The 19,164-nt window shown below is 47.7% G+C and overlaps 2 protein-coding genes across 9 annotated transcripts in view; one reads left to right on the forward strand and one right to left on the reverse strand.

Moving 5' to 3' along the window:
* Positions 1–11,685, reverse strand: part of DNAJC17 (DnaJ heat shock protein family (Hsp40) member C17) — a 46,334-nt gene extending 34,649 nt beyond the window's left edge. For all 7 annotated transcript variants that reach the window (XR_006818736.1, XM_046008871.1, XM_046008867.1 and 4 more), the window contains exon 1: positions 11,494–11,685. Coding sequence is in view for 6 of the 7 variants with exons in the window: in XM_046008871.1 (XP_045864827.1) it covers positions 11,494–11,571 (78 nt within the window). In the remaining variant the exon portion in view is untranslated. The remainder of the gene's footprint in view (positions 1–11,493) is intronic.
* Positions 11,686–11,850: 165 nt separating this feature from the next.
* Positions 11,851–18,743, forward strand: ZFYVE19 (zinc finger FYVE-type containing 19). 2 transcript variants are annotated; one of them, XM_046008865.1, is made up of 11 exons: positions 11,852–12,001; positions 13,236–13,357; positions 13,525–13,578; positions 13,964–14,082; positions 14,181–14,326; positions 14,664–14,772; positions 16,603–16,812; positions 17,259–17,338; positions 17,661–17,759; positions 17,881–18,008; positions 18,093–18,742. In XM_046008865.1, the coding sequence occupies exons 1-11, from the start codon at positions 11,948–11,950 to the stop codon at positions 18,169–18,171; spliced, it is 1,200 nt and encodes a 399-aa protein (XP_045864821.1). In that variant the 5' UTR covers positions 11,852–11,947; the 3' UTR covers positions 18,172–18,742. The 2 variants fall into 2 exon arrangements, with proteins under 2 accessions (XP_045864822.1, XP_045864821.1); XM_046008866.1 differs by lacking the exon at positions 13,525–13,578 and having other exon boundaries at positions 11,851–12,001; positions 18,093–18,743.
* The last annotated feature ends 421 nt before the right edge of the window (positions 18,744–19,164 follow it).

Raw genomic sequence — 19,164 nt, forward strand, 5'->3', positions numbered from 1 at the left:
CCTCTCTAGGCCTTGGTATTTCCAACATCTCATTCATTTCGTTTTTCCCCGTAAAAACAAATTTATCTTAGTAGAAAGAAGGGAGTCAATTTAAAGAAAAATAATAATAACTAGATAACAGTACTCAGGAACAGCAAAAACTGGGAAAGCAAGTATAGAGATGGAGACTACTTTATGTTTGGTTTTTTTTTGTTTTTTTTTTAAAGATTTTATTTATTTATTTGACAGAGAGAGATCACAAATAGGCAGAGAGTCAGGCAGAGAGAGAATGAGAGGGAAGCAGGCTCCCCGTGGAGCAGAGAGCCCGATGCGGGACTCGATCCCAGGACCCTGAGATCATGACGCGAGCCAAAGGCAGCGGCTTAAACCACTGAGCCACCCAGGCACCCTGTTTGTTTGTTTTTTTTAAGATTTTTTTTTTTTTAATTTATTTGACAGACAGAGATCACAAGTAGGCAGAGAGGCAGGCAGAGAGAGAAGGGAAAGCAGGCTCCCTGCTGAGCAGAGAGCCCGATGTGGGGCTCGATCCCAGGACCATGGGATCATGACCTGAGCCGAAGGCAGAGGCTTTAACCCACTGAGCCACCCAGGCGCCCCTGTTTTTTGTTTGTTTGCTTGTTTTTTAAGATTTTATTTATTTATTTGACAGAGAGAAATCACAAGAGAGGCAGGCAGAGAGAGAGGAAGGGAAGCAGGCTCTCCGCTGAGCAGAGAGCCCGATGTGGGACTCGATCCCAGGACCCCGAGATCATGACCTGAGCTGAAGGCAGCGGCTTAACCCACTGAGCCACCCAGGCACCCCCTTGTTTTTGTTTTTTAAGATTTATTTATCAGGGTGCCTGGGTAAGCTCAGCATCTGGCTCTTGGTTGCGGCTCAGATCATGATCTGAGTCCCAGGATGAAGCCCAAGTCAGGCTCCACACTCGGTGGAGCGACTGCTTGAGATTCTCTTCCCTTCCTCTTCCCTGCTTTCAGCTTGCCCTCTCTCTCTCAGGAGGGGCAGAGACAGAGAATTTGAAGCAGACTCCCACTCAGCCACCCAGGCACCTCTTTTTGTTTAAGATTTACTTTTAAATAATCTCTACACCCAATGTGGGGCTCAAACTTATGACCCCGAGATCAAGAGTCCCACGGTCTACCAACCGAGCCAGCCAGGCATCCCTGGATGCAGCATATTTTGAATGCTGCCTTAGCTGAAATGAAAACTGCACTGTGGTAGTTTGAACACACATTTTAAAGTACTCCCTCAGGCTGTCTAGACCAGCTTAATACTTGTCAGTATTTACTGACAAATTTACCCGGGCTGGGGCAGCTTTACTCAGGAGGCAAACCTCCCTGTGTCACAGACGGAGTCATGAGGTTCTTTGGGGCTCACAGACCCCTCTCTTGTTGCCCTCATGACTCCTGAAGTGTGGGTCATGAAGAAAGTTCTGAAAGAGAAGTGATAAATTGGGGTTTGGGCAAGCACTCTGCATTTATTAGCTACCTTATGCTGGGCAAATCAATTAAACTTTTGAGTCTTAGTTTTCTCATCTATAAATTGGACCTAATAGTCCTTGCCTATCTCATAGGACTGTCTTGAAGATCACATCAAATGAGGTAATTTATGTGAAAGCACCCTGGTGTCATATGAATGTGAGGTATTATCTTGAATGCTAATGAGTAACTTGCAGCTTATAAACACATATGAATCATTCCTTTTGACTTAACAGGCAGCCAAGTAACTTCAAAAATCCAGAGCTCCAGCCAGACAACAAAACCCAGAAGTCAGTTAACCATCAGAGATATGCTGGGAAGACTTGGGATCTATCTACTCCCGGGATGGCCCAGTGCTAGTCATTAGTGAACGAGTGGCTGCCATTAAGAGAAACCAGGCTCAGTGCCCAACCTCAAGGCCTCAAAGCCTGGTCTGGAAGTAAGAAGCTTTGGAAAAGCCTCCTATTGAAAACAGCAGACTGAGTCAGGAACACCTCAAATTCAGAAATGGTTCCCAAATGCCCATAGAATCAAGTCCAACCACTGTGACGCCTAGAGGTCCAAGGATACCACATTTTTCAGACTGATCTCCTGCCATATCTTCAACACTCCTTAGGCAATTGCCCCATTCCTTGTCATGCCAGGCGTTTTGACTTCTATACCTACACGCTCCTGTTCCCTGAAGCCCTTCTCTATCCTCTGTTCTCAAAGACTCCTCTTAATTCTGGAAGAAAGAATGTTGGTGTATCCCCTTCTAGAGTATGACAGAAATATGGAGTTTAAATAAAGGTATTAGCTAGCATACAAGAAAAATAGCCTTTTCCGGGGCACCTGGGTGGCTCAGTGGGTTAAAATATTTTTTTAAAAAATAGCCTTTTCCTTAAAATAACTTACATGCTATAATTTAACATCTTTTCCTGAAAATGTCAATATTAAGTGTCTTGGTAGTTTTCCTGGTAAATAGACTTAAAATCCGAGTCTTTTTTTTTTAAAAGATTTTATTTATTTGTTTGACAGACAGAGATCACAAGTAGGCAGAGAGGCAGACAGAGAGAGAGGAGGAAGCAGGCTCCTTGCTGAGCAGAGAGCCCGATGTGGGGTTCGATCCCGGTAACCTGGGATCATGACCCGAGCTAAAGGCAGAGGCTTTAACCCACTGAGCCACCCAGGTGCCCCAAAATCTGAGTCTTGAAAGAGTTCATCAAAATGCATTTTTAAGCACCTGGCTTCATCAAGTACTACTTGCCAAGATACAGTGAGTTACATACCCTTCAAAGGGCTTCAAATGAAAGGTAAGGCTATAATAGACAACAAAGACATGTGTCAGTTGTACGGAAGTGGGAAGAATATTAAACTGGGGCACCAGTCTGGGTCTGATGCTTACTCTCTGGGTGATGTCAAGCAAGTTCCATAACTTCTCTGGACCTGAATCCTCCCATCTATAAAATGAAGAGAGTCAAGGACTGTGAAGATCCGTGCTGCGATATATTCTTTTCTCTCCTCAAGGTCTTGCACAAAAACACCTCCTCAGGGAAGTCTTCCCTGATCCTGCCATTGTATGACTCATACCTTCTTGATTCCCACAGCATTTTCCTTAAATACTTTAATGGAACCTCTTTCATTCTACCTCAATATCCATTGTTCACTATGCTAAGTGAGCTGGCAGAAAGCAAACTGACGTCTTATTCAGCTCTAAACCCCAGGATGCCCACATGACACTTTGTCCTTGGTGATATATTCCACTCACCTGTAGATCTGAACTGAACAGTGGACTCTGCTGATCCTCAGTTTTGTTCTACCTGATTCCCCACGTCCTTTCTACCCAGACTGCTGCAAGAATCACTGAGCCAGCACTGGTCTGTCAGGACTGGAATGAGCAGAAGGGCTGAGGGGTGAAGTGTACCCTTAGACATGAGTTGTGGTAAACGTGTATTTGACTTTAGTGCTTACAGTGTAAGGAAGGTGGAAGGGCAATGTTAACAGCAAGAGCTAACATATAGTGAGTGTTCACTCTGTGGCCAGATGCCATGTTAAATGTTTGACCTGGATCAGGCCTCATAATAACGCTGGCAGGGAGGGACTGCCATCATTCCCATTTTGCAGACAGGGAAGCCAAGCACACAGAGGTAAAATATTTGATCAAGGTCACAACTAGGTAAGTCATGGAGTCAGTGACTTATAATGACTTTGGAGTCAAAGTCCACTTTCCTAACTATCACTGCTAGTAAGTACAAAGGTGGTGATTAAAGCACATTTACAATTCTCAACATTGCTTGATACTCTGTATTATAATTTCCATCCACCTTCAACACATGGTAGATGTAACAAACAACAATTCTTGACCTTCCTTGTTAAGATTGGTTAGAAAAATTGTTACTTTCCATATCAAGTTACACTCTCTAAGGAATCATCATCTGATTAGAAAGCATCAACTTCTAGAATCATCAACTTTAACCTCTGAGTTCCAAAACGATGGGCCATAGGAACAAGGGATAGAGAAGGTGGAAACAGGCAAGATGGGGCAACGCTACAGGGACCGCTCTCTTCACATCTGTATCCCTAGCACCAGACTCAGGCTGACACATGGTAGGCACTTCATGAAAGTGTGTGGAATCAGACGTTTGTGGGGAATGTTTCCACACTCCTCTGAAACACACGTGGAGAACAAGAAAGGAAACCAAAAAGAAACAGAGGGAACACTGTGAAGTTTGATTTGATAAAGGTCCAATGTTCTGGGCAGGGCATGGGCGAGGGCTGCAAGCAGAGAGACAGACAGACAATCCTCCCAAGCGGTGAGAGTATAAGTTGGTACTACCTCTCTGAAAGACAACTTTGGAAAAGATTTTAGGAGTGCCTAGCTGGCCAGTCAGTAGAGCATGCAGCTCTGGATCTCAGGGTTGTGGGTTTGAGTTCCATGTTGGATGTACAGATTACTTAAAAAAATTTTTTTCAGGGGCACCTGGGTGGCTTAGGCGTTAAGCATCTGCCTTCGGCTCAGGTCACGATCCCAGTGTCATGGGATTGAGCCCCACATCGGGCTCCCTGCTCAGCAGGAAGCCTGCTTCTCCCTCTCCCAGTCCCCCTGCTTGTGTTCCTTCTCTCACTGTGTGTGTCTCTCTCTCTCTGTCAAATAAATAAATAAATAAATCTAAAAAGAAAAAAAAGAAAAAATTATTTCTAAAAAAATTTTTTTCCAGAGGTTTTTTAGTTGTATTTATTTTTATTTTTTTTAAAGATTTATTTATTTGAGGGACACCTGGGTGGCTCAGTTGTTAAGTATCTGCCTTCAGCTCAGGTCATGACCTCAGGGTCCTGGGATCCAGTCCTGCATTGGGCTCCTGCTCAGTAGGGAGCCTACCTCTCCCTATGCCTCCCCCCTGTTTGTGTGCATTCTCTCTCTCTCTCAAATAAATAAATAAAATCTTTAAAAAAAAAGATTTATTGGGCGCCTGGGTGGCTCAGTGGGTTAAGCCTCTGCCTTCAGCTGGGATCAAGTCCCACATCGGGCTCTCTGCTCAGCGGAGAGCCTGCTTCCTCCTCACTCTCTGCCTGCCTCTCTGCCTACTTGTGATTTCTCTGTGTGTCAAATAAGTAAATTTTTAAAAAAGATTTATTTATTTGACACAGACAGGGAGAGAGAGAGAGAATAAGCACAAGCAGAGGGAGCAGCAGAGGGAGAGGGAGAAGCAGACTCTCTGCTGTGGGGGGGGGGGCGGGGGATGGGAGAGCCGACAACGTGGAGCTTGATCCCAGGATCCTGGGGTTGTGACCTGAGCCAAAGGCAGACGCTTAACTGACTGAGTCAATCAGATGACCCCCACCAATTTTTTTTTTTTAACTTTTAAATATATTTACTTTTGGTCTAGTAATTTCACTTTGTCATGAAGTATTACTGCCTAAGAAAATAATATTGCACATTCACCAGATCACTCAACAAGTATTTATCGAGCACCTGTCAAGTGCTAGATACTGTTCTGGGTGCTAGAGACACAGCAATAAACAAAAGAGAGAAAGTCCCTTCCTTCCTGGAGTTTTTACATTCGAAATGGGGGAGACCAATGGCAAGCAGATGGGTATGTAATCCATTGTGGTAGTGAGCATTAGTAGTGAGATGTACTACTTAGAAATATATATAGTGGGGCGTCTGGGTGGCTCAGTGGGTTAAAGCCTCTGCCTTCGGCTCCGGTCATGGTCCCAGGGTCCTGGGATCGAACTCCGCATTAGGCTCTCTGCTCCGCAGCAGCCTGCTTTCTCCTCTCTCTCTGTCTGCCTCTCTGCCTGCTTGTGATCTCTGTCAGATAAAATCTTCAAAGAAAAAAAAAGAAATATATATAGCAAAGCAAGGGTGTGGGGTACCTAATTTAAATTGGTGGTCAGGAAAGGCTCTCTGCTGGTGTTATATTTGAAGAGCGATCTGAATAAGGTGCGCAAGTGAGATACAGATATACAACTGCCAGAGAATGTTCTAAGCAGAAGGATTTACAGGTATAAAGGCCTTGAAGCAAGAATGTATTAGGGGAGTTTGAAAAAAAAATCACTGGAGGCCCATTTCACACCCAGTAGGAAAGGTATTACCCCCCGCAAAAAAGACAATAACAAGTGTTGTGGAGGATGTAGAGAAATTGGAGCCCTTGTGCACCGCTGGTGGGAATGTGCAATGGTGTAGCTGCTGTGGAAGACAGTATGGAGTTTCCCCAAAACATTATACATCGAGTTATTATATGATCCAGCAATTCCACTTATGGGTATAGATCCAAAAGAACTGAAAGTAAGACTTTTTTAAAGATTTTATTTATTTATTTGACAGAGAGAGAGACCACAAGTAGGCAGAGAGGCTGGTGGAGAGAGAGGGGGAAGCAGGCTCCCTGCTGAGCAGAGAGCCCCATGCGGGGCTCGATCTCAGGACCCTGAGATCATGACCCGAGCCAAAGGCAGAGGCTTAACCCACTGAGCCACCCAGGTGCCCCAAGACTTTTTTTTTTTTAAGATTTTATTTATTTACTCATGAGAGATAGAGAGAGAGGCAGAGTCAGAGGGAGAAGTAGGCTCTCTGTTGAGCAGAGAGCCCGATGTGGGGCTCTTTTCCAGGACCCTGGGATCATGACTGGAGCCGAAGGCAGATGCTTAACCCACTGAGCCACTCAGGAGCCCTGAAAGCAAGACTTTAATATTTATATACTTATGTTCACAGGAGCGTTAGTCACAATAGTCAAAAGGTAGAAATCATCCAATGTCTGTCAACAGATGAATGGATAAACAAAATGTGGTGATGTGGTATATACATTCATTGAAATATTATTCAAACTTAGAAAGATGGGGGGACACCTGGCTGGCTCAGTCAGCAGAGCATGCATTTCTTGATCTCAGGGTTGTTGAGTTCCAGCCCCATGCTGGGTGTAGAGATTACTTAAAAAAATAAAATCTTGGGATGTCCGACATCGGGCTCCTTGCTCAGCGGAGAACCTGCTTCTCTCCCTCTGCCTGCCATTCCCCTATTTGTGTTCCTTTTCTTTCTGACAAATACATAAACAAAATCTTAAAAATAAAATAAATAAATAAAATTTTTAAAATATGTACATATTTATATAAAAAATAAAAAGGAAGGAAATACTGATAAATGCAACAACATGGTTGAAACTTGAGAAAACTGTTAAGCAAAAAAAGCCAGACACAAAAGAACAAAGATATGATATTTGTATATTCACTTACAAGAGGTACATAGAATAGTCAAGTTCACAGAGAAAAGAAGTAGAATAGTAGAGAAGGGAATGGGGAGTTAATGTTTAATGCTATGGAATTTCAGTGTGGGATGATGGAAAAGTTCTGGAGATGGACAGTGGTGACTGTTGTACAACAATGGGTATGTACTTAATGCCACCGGAATTGTGCGCTCAAAAAGGGTTAAGATGGTAAATTTTATGTTATGCATATTTCGGCACAATTTTTAAAAAGTCACAGAAGGACTGAGATGGCAAGAGCTTAGTGAGCAAGGGAAGGATGACAGGGAACATGAAGGAAAGGTAACATAGGCCCTACCGGCTAGGGAAGGCCTTCAGGTTTTCTTTCTTTCTTTCCTTTTTTTTAAGATTTATTTGAGAGAAAGGGAGACAGAGAAGGAGCACAGGTATGGCGTAGGCTGGAGGGAATGGGAGAAGTAGGCTCCCTGCTGGGGCTGGATCCCAGGACCCCGGGATCATGACCTGAGTCGAAGGCAGACGCTAACTGACTGAGCCACCCAGATGTCCCTGATTCACATTTTTAAAGGCTCACTCTGGCTGCTGTGTGAAGAGGCTTAAGGCGGCAAGACAGAACTAGAAAAAGGGTCAGAAGGCCACTGCAGTCACCCAGGTAATTCCTGAGATTAATTCTGAATCTCTTGAGGGTTTCCAAATGGCATTAATCATGATGTACTCTTCATCTTGGCAGAGAAAATGGGGGCGTTTCCCAGGACAGAGCCCTGCTCCAACAGAGACGGAGTGAGTGCGTGAGTGGTTAGGGGGAGCACACAGGCACACACATAGGCACATGCCCATGCGCAGGTAAGAATAAGGGGCTCACTGCTTCAGGTTCTAGCAAGGAACTGAATTCCCAGGGCATGATCCTCTCCCCAGGAGCACTTCCATACCAAATCTAGGTCTTCAATTCAAGGCTTTTCTATAAGAAGATATTATTATATAGGAGATAATACCTGCCTATCTCCTCTGAGGCTGGAATGGGAACAAAAATCTCTACCTAGGAATTGCTGAGCCTCTAAATTTCCACCAATGGTGGTGTTTAGCCCACTTCTGGGCCTCCTAGGTTTGTTACACCAGGACAATGGCAGAGGGGGAAGTTTCATGTGCAGGAAGGTGGAGCTGACCTTTCCCCTAACTCTACTAGGGGTAGGCAAAATGTAATGTAAAATGTAAAATGCCAAAAATTTTAGGAGGCCACATATGGCCTTTGTATGGTCTTTGTCAAACAATCTTCTTTACACTGGTTTTGGTTTGGTTTGATTGTTTTCAATCAACTGTTTCATCAGTTGGTTGTTTTCATTATAAAATATATATAACAGGGGCGCCTGGGTGGCTCAGTCACTTGAGTCTCTGACTCTTGACTATGGCTCAGGTCATGATCTCAGGGTCATGACACTGAGCCCTGTGTCAGGAAAGCATGGAGCCTGCTTGGGATTCTCTTTCTCCTTCTCTCTGCCCCTCCCCCTGCAGCTCATCCTCTCCTTCTCTCTCTCTCTCTAAAAAAATATATGTGTGTGTGTGTGTGTGTTATTTACACACACACATATATAAATGTTTTAATTTAAAAATAAAATATTTTAATTTTTTAATAAAAATTTTTAATTAGAAAAACAAAATATGGGGCGCCTGGGTGGCTCAGTGGGTTAAAGCCTCTGCCTTCAGCTCAGGTCATGATCCCAGGGTCCTGGGAACGAACCCCACATCGGGCTCTCTGATCAGCAGGGAGCCTGCTTCCCTTCTTCCCTCTCTCTCTGCCTGCCTCTCTGCCTACTTGTGATCTCTGTCTGTCAAATAAAAAAATAAAATCTAAAAAAAAAAATCTTAAAAAAAATAAAATATACGTAACATACAAGTTACCGTTTTAGCCATTTTTAAATTTTCTTTCTTTTTTTTTTGTAGTGAGAGAGGACTCAAGAGCAGAAGGGTGAGGTTGGAGGGAGAGGGGGAGAGAGAATCTTAAGCTCCACGACCAGCGCAAAGCCCGGATGTGGGGCTCCATCTCACCACCCTGAGATCACAACCTGAGCGGAAATCAAGAGTCACATGCTTAACCAACTGAGCCACACAGGCCCTCCACCATTTTAACCACTTTTAAGTGTACAGTTCTGTGGCATTAAGGACATTCACATTAGCGTGTAACCAACACTGCAATTAGTCTCCAGAACTTTTTACATCCTGTAAAACCGAAACTGTGTAGCAGTTAAACATTAATTCCTCATTCCACCTCCACCTTCCAGCCCATGGCAACCACCATTCTATTTTCTATCTCAGGAATCTGACCACTCAAAGAACCTCATATAAAAGGAAATTCACATAAGAAATGGTGGACAGTTGGGAGCACCTGGGTGGCTCAGTGGGTTAAGCCTCTGCCTTCCGCTCAGGTCATGATCTCAGGGTCCTGGAATCCAGCCCCGCATCAGGCTCTCTGCTCAGCAGGGAGCCTGTTTCCTCCTCTCTCTCTCTGCCTGCCTCTCTGCCTACTTGTGATCTCTCTCTGTCAAATAAATAAATAAAATCTTAAAAAAAAAAAGAAAGAAAGAAATGGTGAACGTTGGGTTGCTTCCACCTTTTAGCTATTATGAATAATGCCACTACGAACATGGGTGTACAAATATCTATTTAAGTCTCTTTCAATTCTTTTGGGTATATACACAGAAGCCAAACTGCTGAATCGTATGATAATTCTGTGTTTAATTTTTTTGAGGACTCAGCACACTGTTTTCCACAGCAGATGCATCCACCAACAACAATGCACAAGCATTCCAATTTCACCACATCTTTGTCCACACCAGTAACTTTCTGTGTTTGGTTGGTTGGTTTTTTTTTTAGTAATAGCCATTGTAATGGGTGTAAAGTGGTATCTTATTGTGGTTTTGCCTTGTATTTACCTAATGATTAGTGGTACTGAACATCTTTTCAAGTACTTACTGGCCATTTATATATCCTCTTAAGGAATTTACTATGTTCTCCATTATTTTATAGTTGTGCCTTGCCTACTGACAAGTAGGAACAGCACCTTTTACCCTTTATAAACCGCCTTCTCACATATTCCTTATCTTATCTGAGTGAAAACTGGATACTGGCCTGCTTAGACCTTGGTCTCTTCTCTAGACAATGGCCTCACCCAACTCTCTTAGCAGCAGCTCATCTACCCACCCCCACCTCTGAGTGATAGACTTATCAACAGCTCCCCACCTCCTTCCTCAGAAGTTCTCGATTTCAGGGTTCCAACACACAGGCATGATTTGATGCAAAATGTCCAAAATAATCTCTCACTATTAATGAAGTACATATTAAACAGTTTACAAATGTAGAGCATTCAGAATAGTGCCCAGCACATAGGAAGCACCATATAGGTGTTAAGTATTATTAATATTAAATTTTAAGAGTTATGAGACAGGTCTAGCAGATGCTTTTGGTGCTCTGTACTCATCAATGGCCAACTTCTGATTTCGGCTGCAGTTGCAGAAGACAGTGATGTGCAGGAGACAGTGATCTTGCCCAGAGCTTCCTCTTCTCACAAGCTCACACAGCTCATGAAGTATAGGGACATTCGAAGGCATTAACTTTCATCTGATGAATTATTCGCCTCCCTTTCCTACATTGCTACAACCTCCACCGTTATCCAGGGGCTGATAACACAAATCCTAATTACAGCTTGATCAGTTAGAATCCCACTCCCTGGCACCTTTATCAACACCTTCCCGTGGAACTTCAGGCCCCCCCCTCTCTTTACTCTTCTGATCCTCCCACTTTGAGCCCCCTAGCACATTTTCAGAGGGCAACAATGGGCTGGGCTGGAAAACATGGCAGAATCACAGGTCACACTGCCAAGAAAGGGATAGCAAGGGAGGGCAGGAGCCTTGAGATAAGTCTTTTTCCCGCCCTAGGCTTAAGCGGAGTGAAGTCAGCCTTCAGGCGATGACTGTAAGAAGTAGCTCAACTGAGAAAAAGCAAAAGCGGACTCAGAGGCTGACACTGCGCAGGCGCAGGGAGGGGACTAGGGTTCCCTCTCAGGCTCACCCAGCTACCTCTCCTAGGCAAAGGCCAGAGGGAGAGCACCGTACCCAGCGCTAGGAGCCTCCCTTCTGGGTATCCCCCACTCCTCGCAAACCGTCCAGGAAACGTCTGGGAAACCACCTTCTAAGGCTGTCGGGCCGTCCCTCATTCCCCGCCTAGGGCCCGCCAGAACCTGTAAAGCGGATGCCAGCGCTGGCAAGGCTCCAGGAGAGAAAGGGCCACCAGGCCGGTCGGATTCGGCCCTCCTCCCCACGGTTCTCACCTCTTTGTCCGCCGCTTTCTCCTCGATACCTAGCAGCGCGTACAGGTCCATCTGTAAGAGCTCCTTGGCCACCGCCATGGTTCCAACCCTGACTGGATTCGTACTACAACTCCCAAGAGCCTAAGCGTGCGTAGGGATTTCCCCAGGACAGTCACCCGAAACGGGCTGAGTGGCGCTTAGCCCCCTGGGAAATGTGTTCTGGATCAGGCTTGACTGTCTCTGAGGGAAGGGAGCAGCCGCGAATTGAACTACGCCTCCCAGCAGCCCCCGCGCCTGCCGCGGCCACTCTCAGGCTAGCGTGGCCGAACGCGATTTTGCTGCGGGAGGCCGCAGCAAGCCCGCGCGAGGGGGCGTGGGACGGGGGCGGAGCTTAGTGAAACTCGGAGGGTCCCGGGACCTCGCGGGAGCGATCTCTCAGCTCTGTGGAACCTGCGGTGCCTCACCGGCCACCGGAATGGAGAGTAGGTGCTACGGATGCGCTGTCAAGTTTACCCTCTTCAAGAAGGAGGCGAGTCTTCTCCCCGCGGGCTAGAGGGCCAGGGAGGATGTGGAGTGGAGGAAAAGCACAGGACTTGGAAGTCCGTAGATTTGATTTTATGGCCCTTTTCCAGCTGTGTGGTTTTGATGAAGTCACTGAACCTCAGTTAACATTTCTGTAAAATGGGCTTAGCGCTCCCTCTTTTTCGGGGTTGACATGAAGGTACAGAGAGGTGCTGGAGGTGAAAGTGCCCTATAAACTGTAGAGCACGCTCCTGTCCTTTCTAGAAAGGTAGGCTTTCCTGTCCACCCAGTGTAATATGCAGCTGTTTTCTTTCCTCCCCCCTGCTCCTCCGCAGCCCGGTCTTAGTTACTATCCTGTGACCACCCATCACATTATGCCCGTTACTCCCTTTGCTCTGAAACCTTCACCGTCATGCAGCCTGCCCTTCCCAGGTTTCTTGAGTTGAATTACTGCCCTTCCTTCTGCTCCCGGAGCACCATGGCAAAGTCTCTTTTGTTCTCTGCACCGGCCCCTAAGTTCTCCGGGTAAACTATAGGCTTCCTCTGCTCACTTGTGATCAGAAGATAGAAACCAGATTGGATGAATGAATAGCAGTAGGAATGCAGATCTGTGTAGCACTTAGAAATCTGCGTTTTGGAATCAGGGTGGTCAGGGTTCAGATTTGAGCTCTGCTGTCTCATTCATGGAATGAGCTTGGTTTGGACAAGTCGTGTAACCCCTCTGACCCCATCTAAGATAGGAATAATAATGGTGGTTATCAGGATTAAGTAGTGTGTACAAATTATATGGATTATATCAGATGATGAATATTAAGTACTGAATTTAGTGCCTGGCACACAGTAAGTGCTTAATAAATAGAGGCTATTGTTATCCCATACTGAAGCCAAGCCACCCTTCATCTCTGCTGAGGCAGAGAAGGCAAGGACTCTATACCCTCTGATATTCCTTTGTTGAAGAGTCAGTGACTTGCTGCATGAAGCTTTTCCTGTTTGTTTTCTACACCCCAGCGTCAGGGAATTGAAGACAGAGTAGAAAGCATGGGAATTTTACATAAAGCTTTATTTGATTTGAATAAATCCACCCCTGTCTCTCCCCAGGCCTTAGGGGCCCCACTGCTCATCCTCCTCCCAGCAGTTGGTCACAATTTCAGTGCCTTCCCTCTCTGTGCGCTTGGAAGTCACAGGGAGGAGTCTGCAGGGGAGGGTGAGAGATGGAACCTCCTACTTCGTGTTTCTTGTAGTATGGCTGTAAGAACTGTGGCCGGGCCTTCTGTTCTGGCTGCCTTAGCTTCAGTGCAGTGGTGCCTCGGACTGGGAATACCCAACAGAAAGTCTGCAAGCAGTGCCACGAGGTCCTGACCAGGTGAGAAGTTGACGTGGGCAAGGGTTTAGCCAAGCATGGTACCAGTCGGCTGGCCAGCCCACACAGCTTTGTGCTCTGTGACTAGAGATCCGCTCAGGAAGTGTTTGGGGTGGGAGGCATTGACTGGCAGATGGCGGAACTTCTGATACCAGATTTCTTCCATATAGAGGGTCATCTCCTGCCAATGCTTCCAAGTGGTCACCACCTCAGAACTATAAAAAGTAAGTGCTGAATGGACAGAGAAAAATAGGGATGGGAAAAAGACAAAGGAGCCATAGGGCAGGACTCTCTTCCCACCCTCTAGATCAAATGAGCACAGGGTCAAGAGAATGTCATCTCTCAGCCTCCTGACTGCCCTTTTGGGCTCAGACAGTAGCTTCTCAGCCCTCGCCCCAAAAACATTTCTTGGTAGACCTTGTCCTCTCAGCCAGACCCTCCGATTGGTCAGCTGGATTGGGCTGCAGGGTGACATGAATGAGGCCCACAGAATATGTCCACTGGAGGCCTCCCTGGATGCCTAGAAGTGATTTGAATGGGAAATGGCGAGTGGGTGCCTTCACCCCTCCCTTCTGCATTCTTCAAGAGCCTTATCTCATACCCTGCCAGGCGTGTGGCTGCCTTGGAAGCCAAGCAGAAGCCCAATACTCCCCAGAGCCAGGGACTGATCCATCAAGACCAAGTTATCGCTGAGCGCCTAGCACGGCTCCGCCAACAGAACAAGCCCAGTGAGTGGGGGCAGACCGGGTGACCTAAAAGAACCATCCAGGCCTCCTGGGACTAGGATTCCTCGGGATCTTACAGGGCTTCTCCCTACCACTTTCAGAGTCAGTGGCCTCGCAGGCGGAGATAGAAGCCAGGCTAGCTGCGCTGAGGGATGAACCCCGGGGTTCCATCCCTTCCACCGAAGAAATGGAGGCACGGCTTGCTGCACTGCAGGGCAGAGTTCCACCTTCTCAGACCCCCCAGCTTGTGAGTTCTTGGGGGCTACAGGGGTCCTAGGATAAGGGCCTTGCAGAAGCCCAGACACATATATGCTTATGTACTTCGTAGAAGTTGGCAAAACCTCCCCACCCCAACCTCATGATCCTCAGGCCTGCTTCGAGGCCAAGGAACCAGGGACAAGCAGCATGATGGGGTGGGACAGGAAAGAATGGCCAGATCTACTCGATTATGTGGGCCCTGGATTAGTCCCCTTTCCCTGAGCTTTGGAAACATCAGCATCCACCCCTACCCTAGACTGTTCTGTACCTTGCGGTATTGCTTTTCCCCCTGCCCTGCTCCCCACTGAAGTTCTTCCTCTGAGCAGGCACATCAGCCACCAGACACCAGGACCCAAGCCCAGCAGGCACAGGATCTGCTGACAGAGCTGGCAGCACAAGTGGCTATTGATGAGAGCTGTCAACGAGGAGGCCCAGGTAACTTCTCCACCTGGGTCCCCCAGGGACCTGCCCCACTCTTTCCCCAAGTAGGATGGACTCTGCTGCCCACCCTCTGGGACACACATATAAATCAGAGAACAATCAAAATTGTAAATTATGGTTTACTCGAACAGGAGCCAGTGTAAGACTCGCAGATCAGTGTGTGGGCTTTCGAATCAGAGGGTGGTTTCTTATTCTACCACTTAAACTAGCTCTGTGACCCTGGGAAAGCTATATGACTTAAGGCTCACTAGCCTTGTCTATAAAATGGAAGTATATGTAATAAAACCCGCCTCATGGGGAAATCACAAGAATTAAGTGAACTAATCTAATAAGCACTTAACGCCCTGCCTGGTTCATAGTAAGTGGTCAGCAAGTGTTCTCTGCAACGAAGATGATGATGATAAGGATGAGGCATAGTTTACTTAAATTTCATTAAAATTCAGTGAAATTTGGGGCACCTGGGTGGCTCAGTCAGTTAAGCGTCTGACTCTTGATCTCAGTTTAGATCTTGATCTCAGGGTTGTGAGTTTGAACCCTGCATCAGGCTCCACACTGCACATGGAGCCTACTTTAAAACAAACAAACAAAAACTAATAATAATTAAATGAAATTTAAAACTCAGTTCCTCCATGGTACCAGCCACATTTCAAATACTATTGAATGACAATCTTGGGCAGCACAAATACAATGATATCGAACATTTCTGTTATTATAAAAAATCCTATTGGAAAAAATTCCAAATGCTTCAGAGCAGGAGTTCTTAACCAGGGATGATTTCCCAGGGATAATTATCTGAAGACCATCTGGTCACAGCTTAGAGGGTGCCACTGGCACCTAGCAAGCAAAGGCTAGGGATACTGCCCAACATCCATAAAGTGCCTGGGACAGTCCCCACAACAGAATTGTCCTGTCTAAAATAGCAGTGAACCAAGATTGAGAAGCTCTGCTTTAGAGACATAATCTCATTGAATAGCCTCCATAATCTTTACATACTCTTATTATCCATATTTTATAAACAAAACGAAGGCCTGGTGAGCTTAAGGAACTTGACCAAGGTCACAGGTATTACATGGCAGCGCTGGGACTTGAGCTCAAAGCTCTCTGATTTTGAACCTCTTGTTCTGAAACCTGGGACTTGAGCTCAAAGCTCTCTGATTTTGAACCTCTTGTTCTGAAACGCTGAGCTCAGGGGGACGGTGTCAGAGCCACACCCACTCGGTTAGAATTCTTCCTGCCTCCTACCACAGAAAAGCACATCCTCTCTCATGTCCTCTCTGCTGCCCTCTGGAAATGCTCATGCCAGCCTATAAGGCAGGAAACTGGCCGAGTAGCTTAGCGTTTCCATATCCTTATCTTTTTGGGCAACGTGTAAAAATACCAGGAGTGGGGATGGATATAGTTGGAAAAAAAAAACATTTCGAGGATTACTAGTATTTTACATTTGGAAAAGTGGAGGAAAGATTGATTTTATTGGTAACATAAACCACAGGAGCTAATGCTGAGCAAAAAGCTGGTAATCCATGGTTTTTAAAAAAGAAGTTGAGAAACAGGCTTATAGGCTTCTTTTTTTTTTTTAAGATTTTATTTATTTATTTGACAGAGAGAGATCACAAGTAGACAGAGAGGCAGGCAGAGAGAGAGGGAAGCAGGCTCCCCGCTGAGCAGAGAGCCTGATGCGGGACTCGATCCCAGGACCCTGAGATCATGACCTGAGCCGAAGGCAGCGGCTTAACCCACTGAGCCACCCAGGTGCCCCAGACTTATTGGCTTCTGATGAGAGATCTTGGAATGACTCTGCCTCCCTGACCGCTTCTCTCCTCCCAGCTGCCTCTGTCCAGAATGACCTCAACCAACATGGCCCAGGGGGCCAGAGCGCTAATTCCAAGGGGCAGACCACCTGGTCCCTGGAAGAGGAGAAGAGCAGGCTGCTGGCTGAGGCAGCAGTCGCGCTCCGGGAAGAGAACACGAGGCAGGAGAGGATCCTGGCCCTCGCCAAGCGCCTGGCTGTGCTGCGGGGCGAGGACCCTGATAAAGGTAGAGGCTGGGAAGCAGCAATTCACTCATGTCCATCAAGCAGCCCCCCCCCAACACACACACCCCCACGCCACCCTCTACAAAATGGTGACTACCGGCCATGCTGGGTCAGATGCTGGGAATTCCTGTGCCCAGGAGGCTGTTGAGCTCTGCCCAGAGCCTCAAGGAAGGTATTGGGGAGAAAGAGTGGAAAAGGAGTACATAGCAGCCATCAGGGGCCTGGGACCCCCAGTCCCTTCAGATGCAATGTCTTCTGTTCCCGTCCCCCAGCCCTGCAGGGTGGGGCATGGAAGGGCAGGATCTGATCAGTGGCGACAGGGGCTGCCTAGCTCTGGAACAAGCACCACTGGAAACAAACCAGCTCCTGGGGGGCAAAAGTACAGCTCCTCAGGCGAACTCTCTCCATGTTACTCGTCCTCTCCTGCTCCTGTCATTCCTTCTTCAAGTGACCCTCCAGGACTATCGCCTCCCAGACAGTGATGATGAGGAGGATGAGGAGACAGCCATCCAGAGAGTCCTGCAGCAGGTGGGCCCTGCCTGACCCACCTGACCAGCCCTTGTCCTGTCCCTGTCTCACTACCCCAGCCCCCCACCTGGCCCCATTCACCCTGCCTCTGCTCTCTGCTGAGTGGCCAGTCTGCAGCTCCAGTTCTCACTGGGGCCCCCTCTGTCTCTGTGACACAGACCTGCTTACTGGCCCCTGGATATAGGGTATCAACCGCCACCAGCAAAAGATAAAGGGAGATGGGTTGAAAAGCTAAGGCCGCAGAGCACAGAAATCCTCTTGGGGAAGAGAGTCAGGGTCTAGTCCTGGAACAGGGAGCAGTACCTCTTCGCCCTGCCCACAGCTCACCGAAGAAGCTGCCCTGGATGAGGCAAGTGGCTTTAACATCCCTGTGGAGCCCACTCTTGGAGCCCAGGCCCAGTCCTGCAGGACAGAGCCTGAGGTGAGGAAAGCACCCCGACCCTGGCCGCCACCACAGCCTCTCTCCCTGCCTGGCCAGCCGCTTCTGCAGCAGTTTCCCACACACCTTCCTTCTTTCCCCCATCCCTCTTCGGTCCTGGCAGGCCCAGGCCATGGCCACCTGGCCCGAGGCTGAGGATGAGGAACTCCCCTGGTGCTGCATCTGCAATGAGGACGCCACCTTGCGCTGCGCTGGCTGTGATGGGGACCTCTACTGCACCCGCTGCTTCCGGTGAGGACAGCTGGAATGTTCTGTTGCACTGGGAGACGTCGAGGGCCACCCGTGATCCCTGACCTGTCTCTCTCTGCTCCGCAGGGAAGGCCACGATGCTTTTGAAATTAAAGAGCACCAGACATCTCCCTACTGCCCACCGTGCACAGGCCAAGAGCACTGAGGAAACCAGGCAGGCTAGCCCACCGGCAGTGGTGCAGGCTGGTGCACCCACCCCTGGGCCCAGCCTCGGGGCGCCCCATGGGAGAGTGAGTCAGGCTAGCCTGCTCCTGGATGTGCCCCTTCCTGCGCCTCAGTGTCCCCAGAAGAAGGAAGCATTCTCCATTCAAGATGGTAACTGGGGGAAGCCAGAAGGAAGGCAGAAGTCAGGAGCCCGCCACCAGCCAGGCCTGAACTGGGAGTGAGGCATGGTAGGGAAAAGATGAGACTGAATCTAAGGTCGATGAGCCTTGAAACTTGCTCAAGGGCCCAGGACCCTTCCCTGGCACTTAGCGGATCTAATAAAAAATGTTGATGTCTTAGGCCCACCACCTTTTCTCTCTAGAACCCTGTGGGTTCTGAGCCTCAGCCCCTGGAGAAGTGGCAAGAGCAGGATTTCCACTCAAAGTGCAGTCCTGGGGGTGCCTGGGTGGCTCAGCGGGTTAAGCCTCTGCCTTTGGCTCAAGTGATGATCTCAGGGTCCTGGAATCGAGCCCCGCGTCGGGCTCTCTGCTCAGCGGGAAGCCTGCTTCCCCCGCTCTCTCTGCCTACTGCTCTGCCTACTTGTGATTTCTCTCTCTGTCAAATAAATAAATAAAATCTTAAAAAAAAGAAAAGTGCTGTCCTGTGGAGTACTGAAAAAGGTGGGACCATCCTGCAGGCTTCTCCAGGCAGGAACAGTCCCATCCATCCTGGAGACCGCATATGAAGAAGTAGGCAATGGATACTCGTTCAACTGATCTGAACTGTGCATCTTGCTCTGGGCACTGCAGAGTAGCCCCCAGGCCCCACCATCTTGGATTCCTCAGCCTCCCTCGTACTCAGGTGGTGCAGGCACAGACACTGAATGCCTACCCTGCTTTCTGCCTTACTTCCAAATGATGCCACCTCCCTGGGCTCCTGTCCCAACCTGCCAGACATTCAGACCCAGTAGCTTTCCAGCAACATGCTCTTGAGC

The sequence above is a fragment of the Meles meles genome, chromosome 6, assembly GCF_922984935.1.
Source record: "Meles meles chromosome 6, mMelMel3.1 paternal haplotype, whole genome shotgun sequence".
NCBI lineage: Eukaryota > Metazoa > Chordata > Mammalia > Carnivora > Mustelidae > Meles > Meles meles.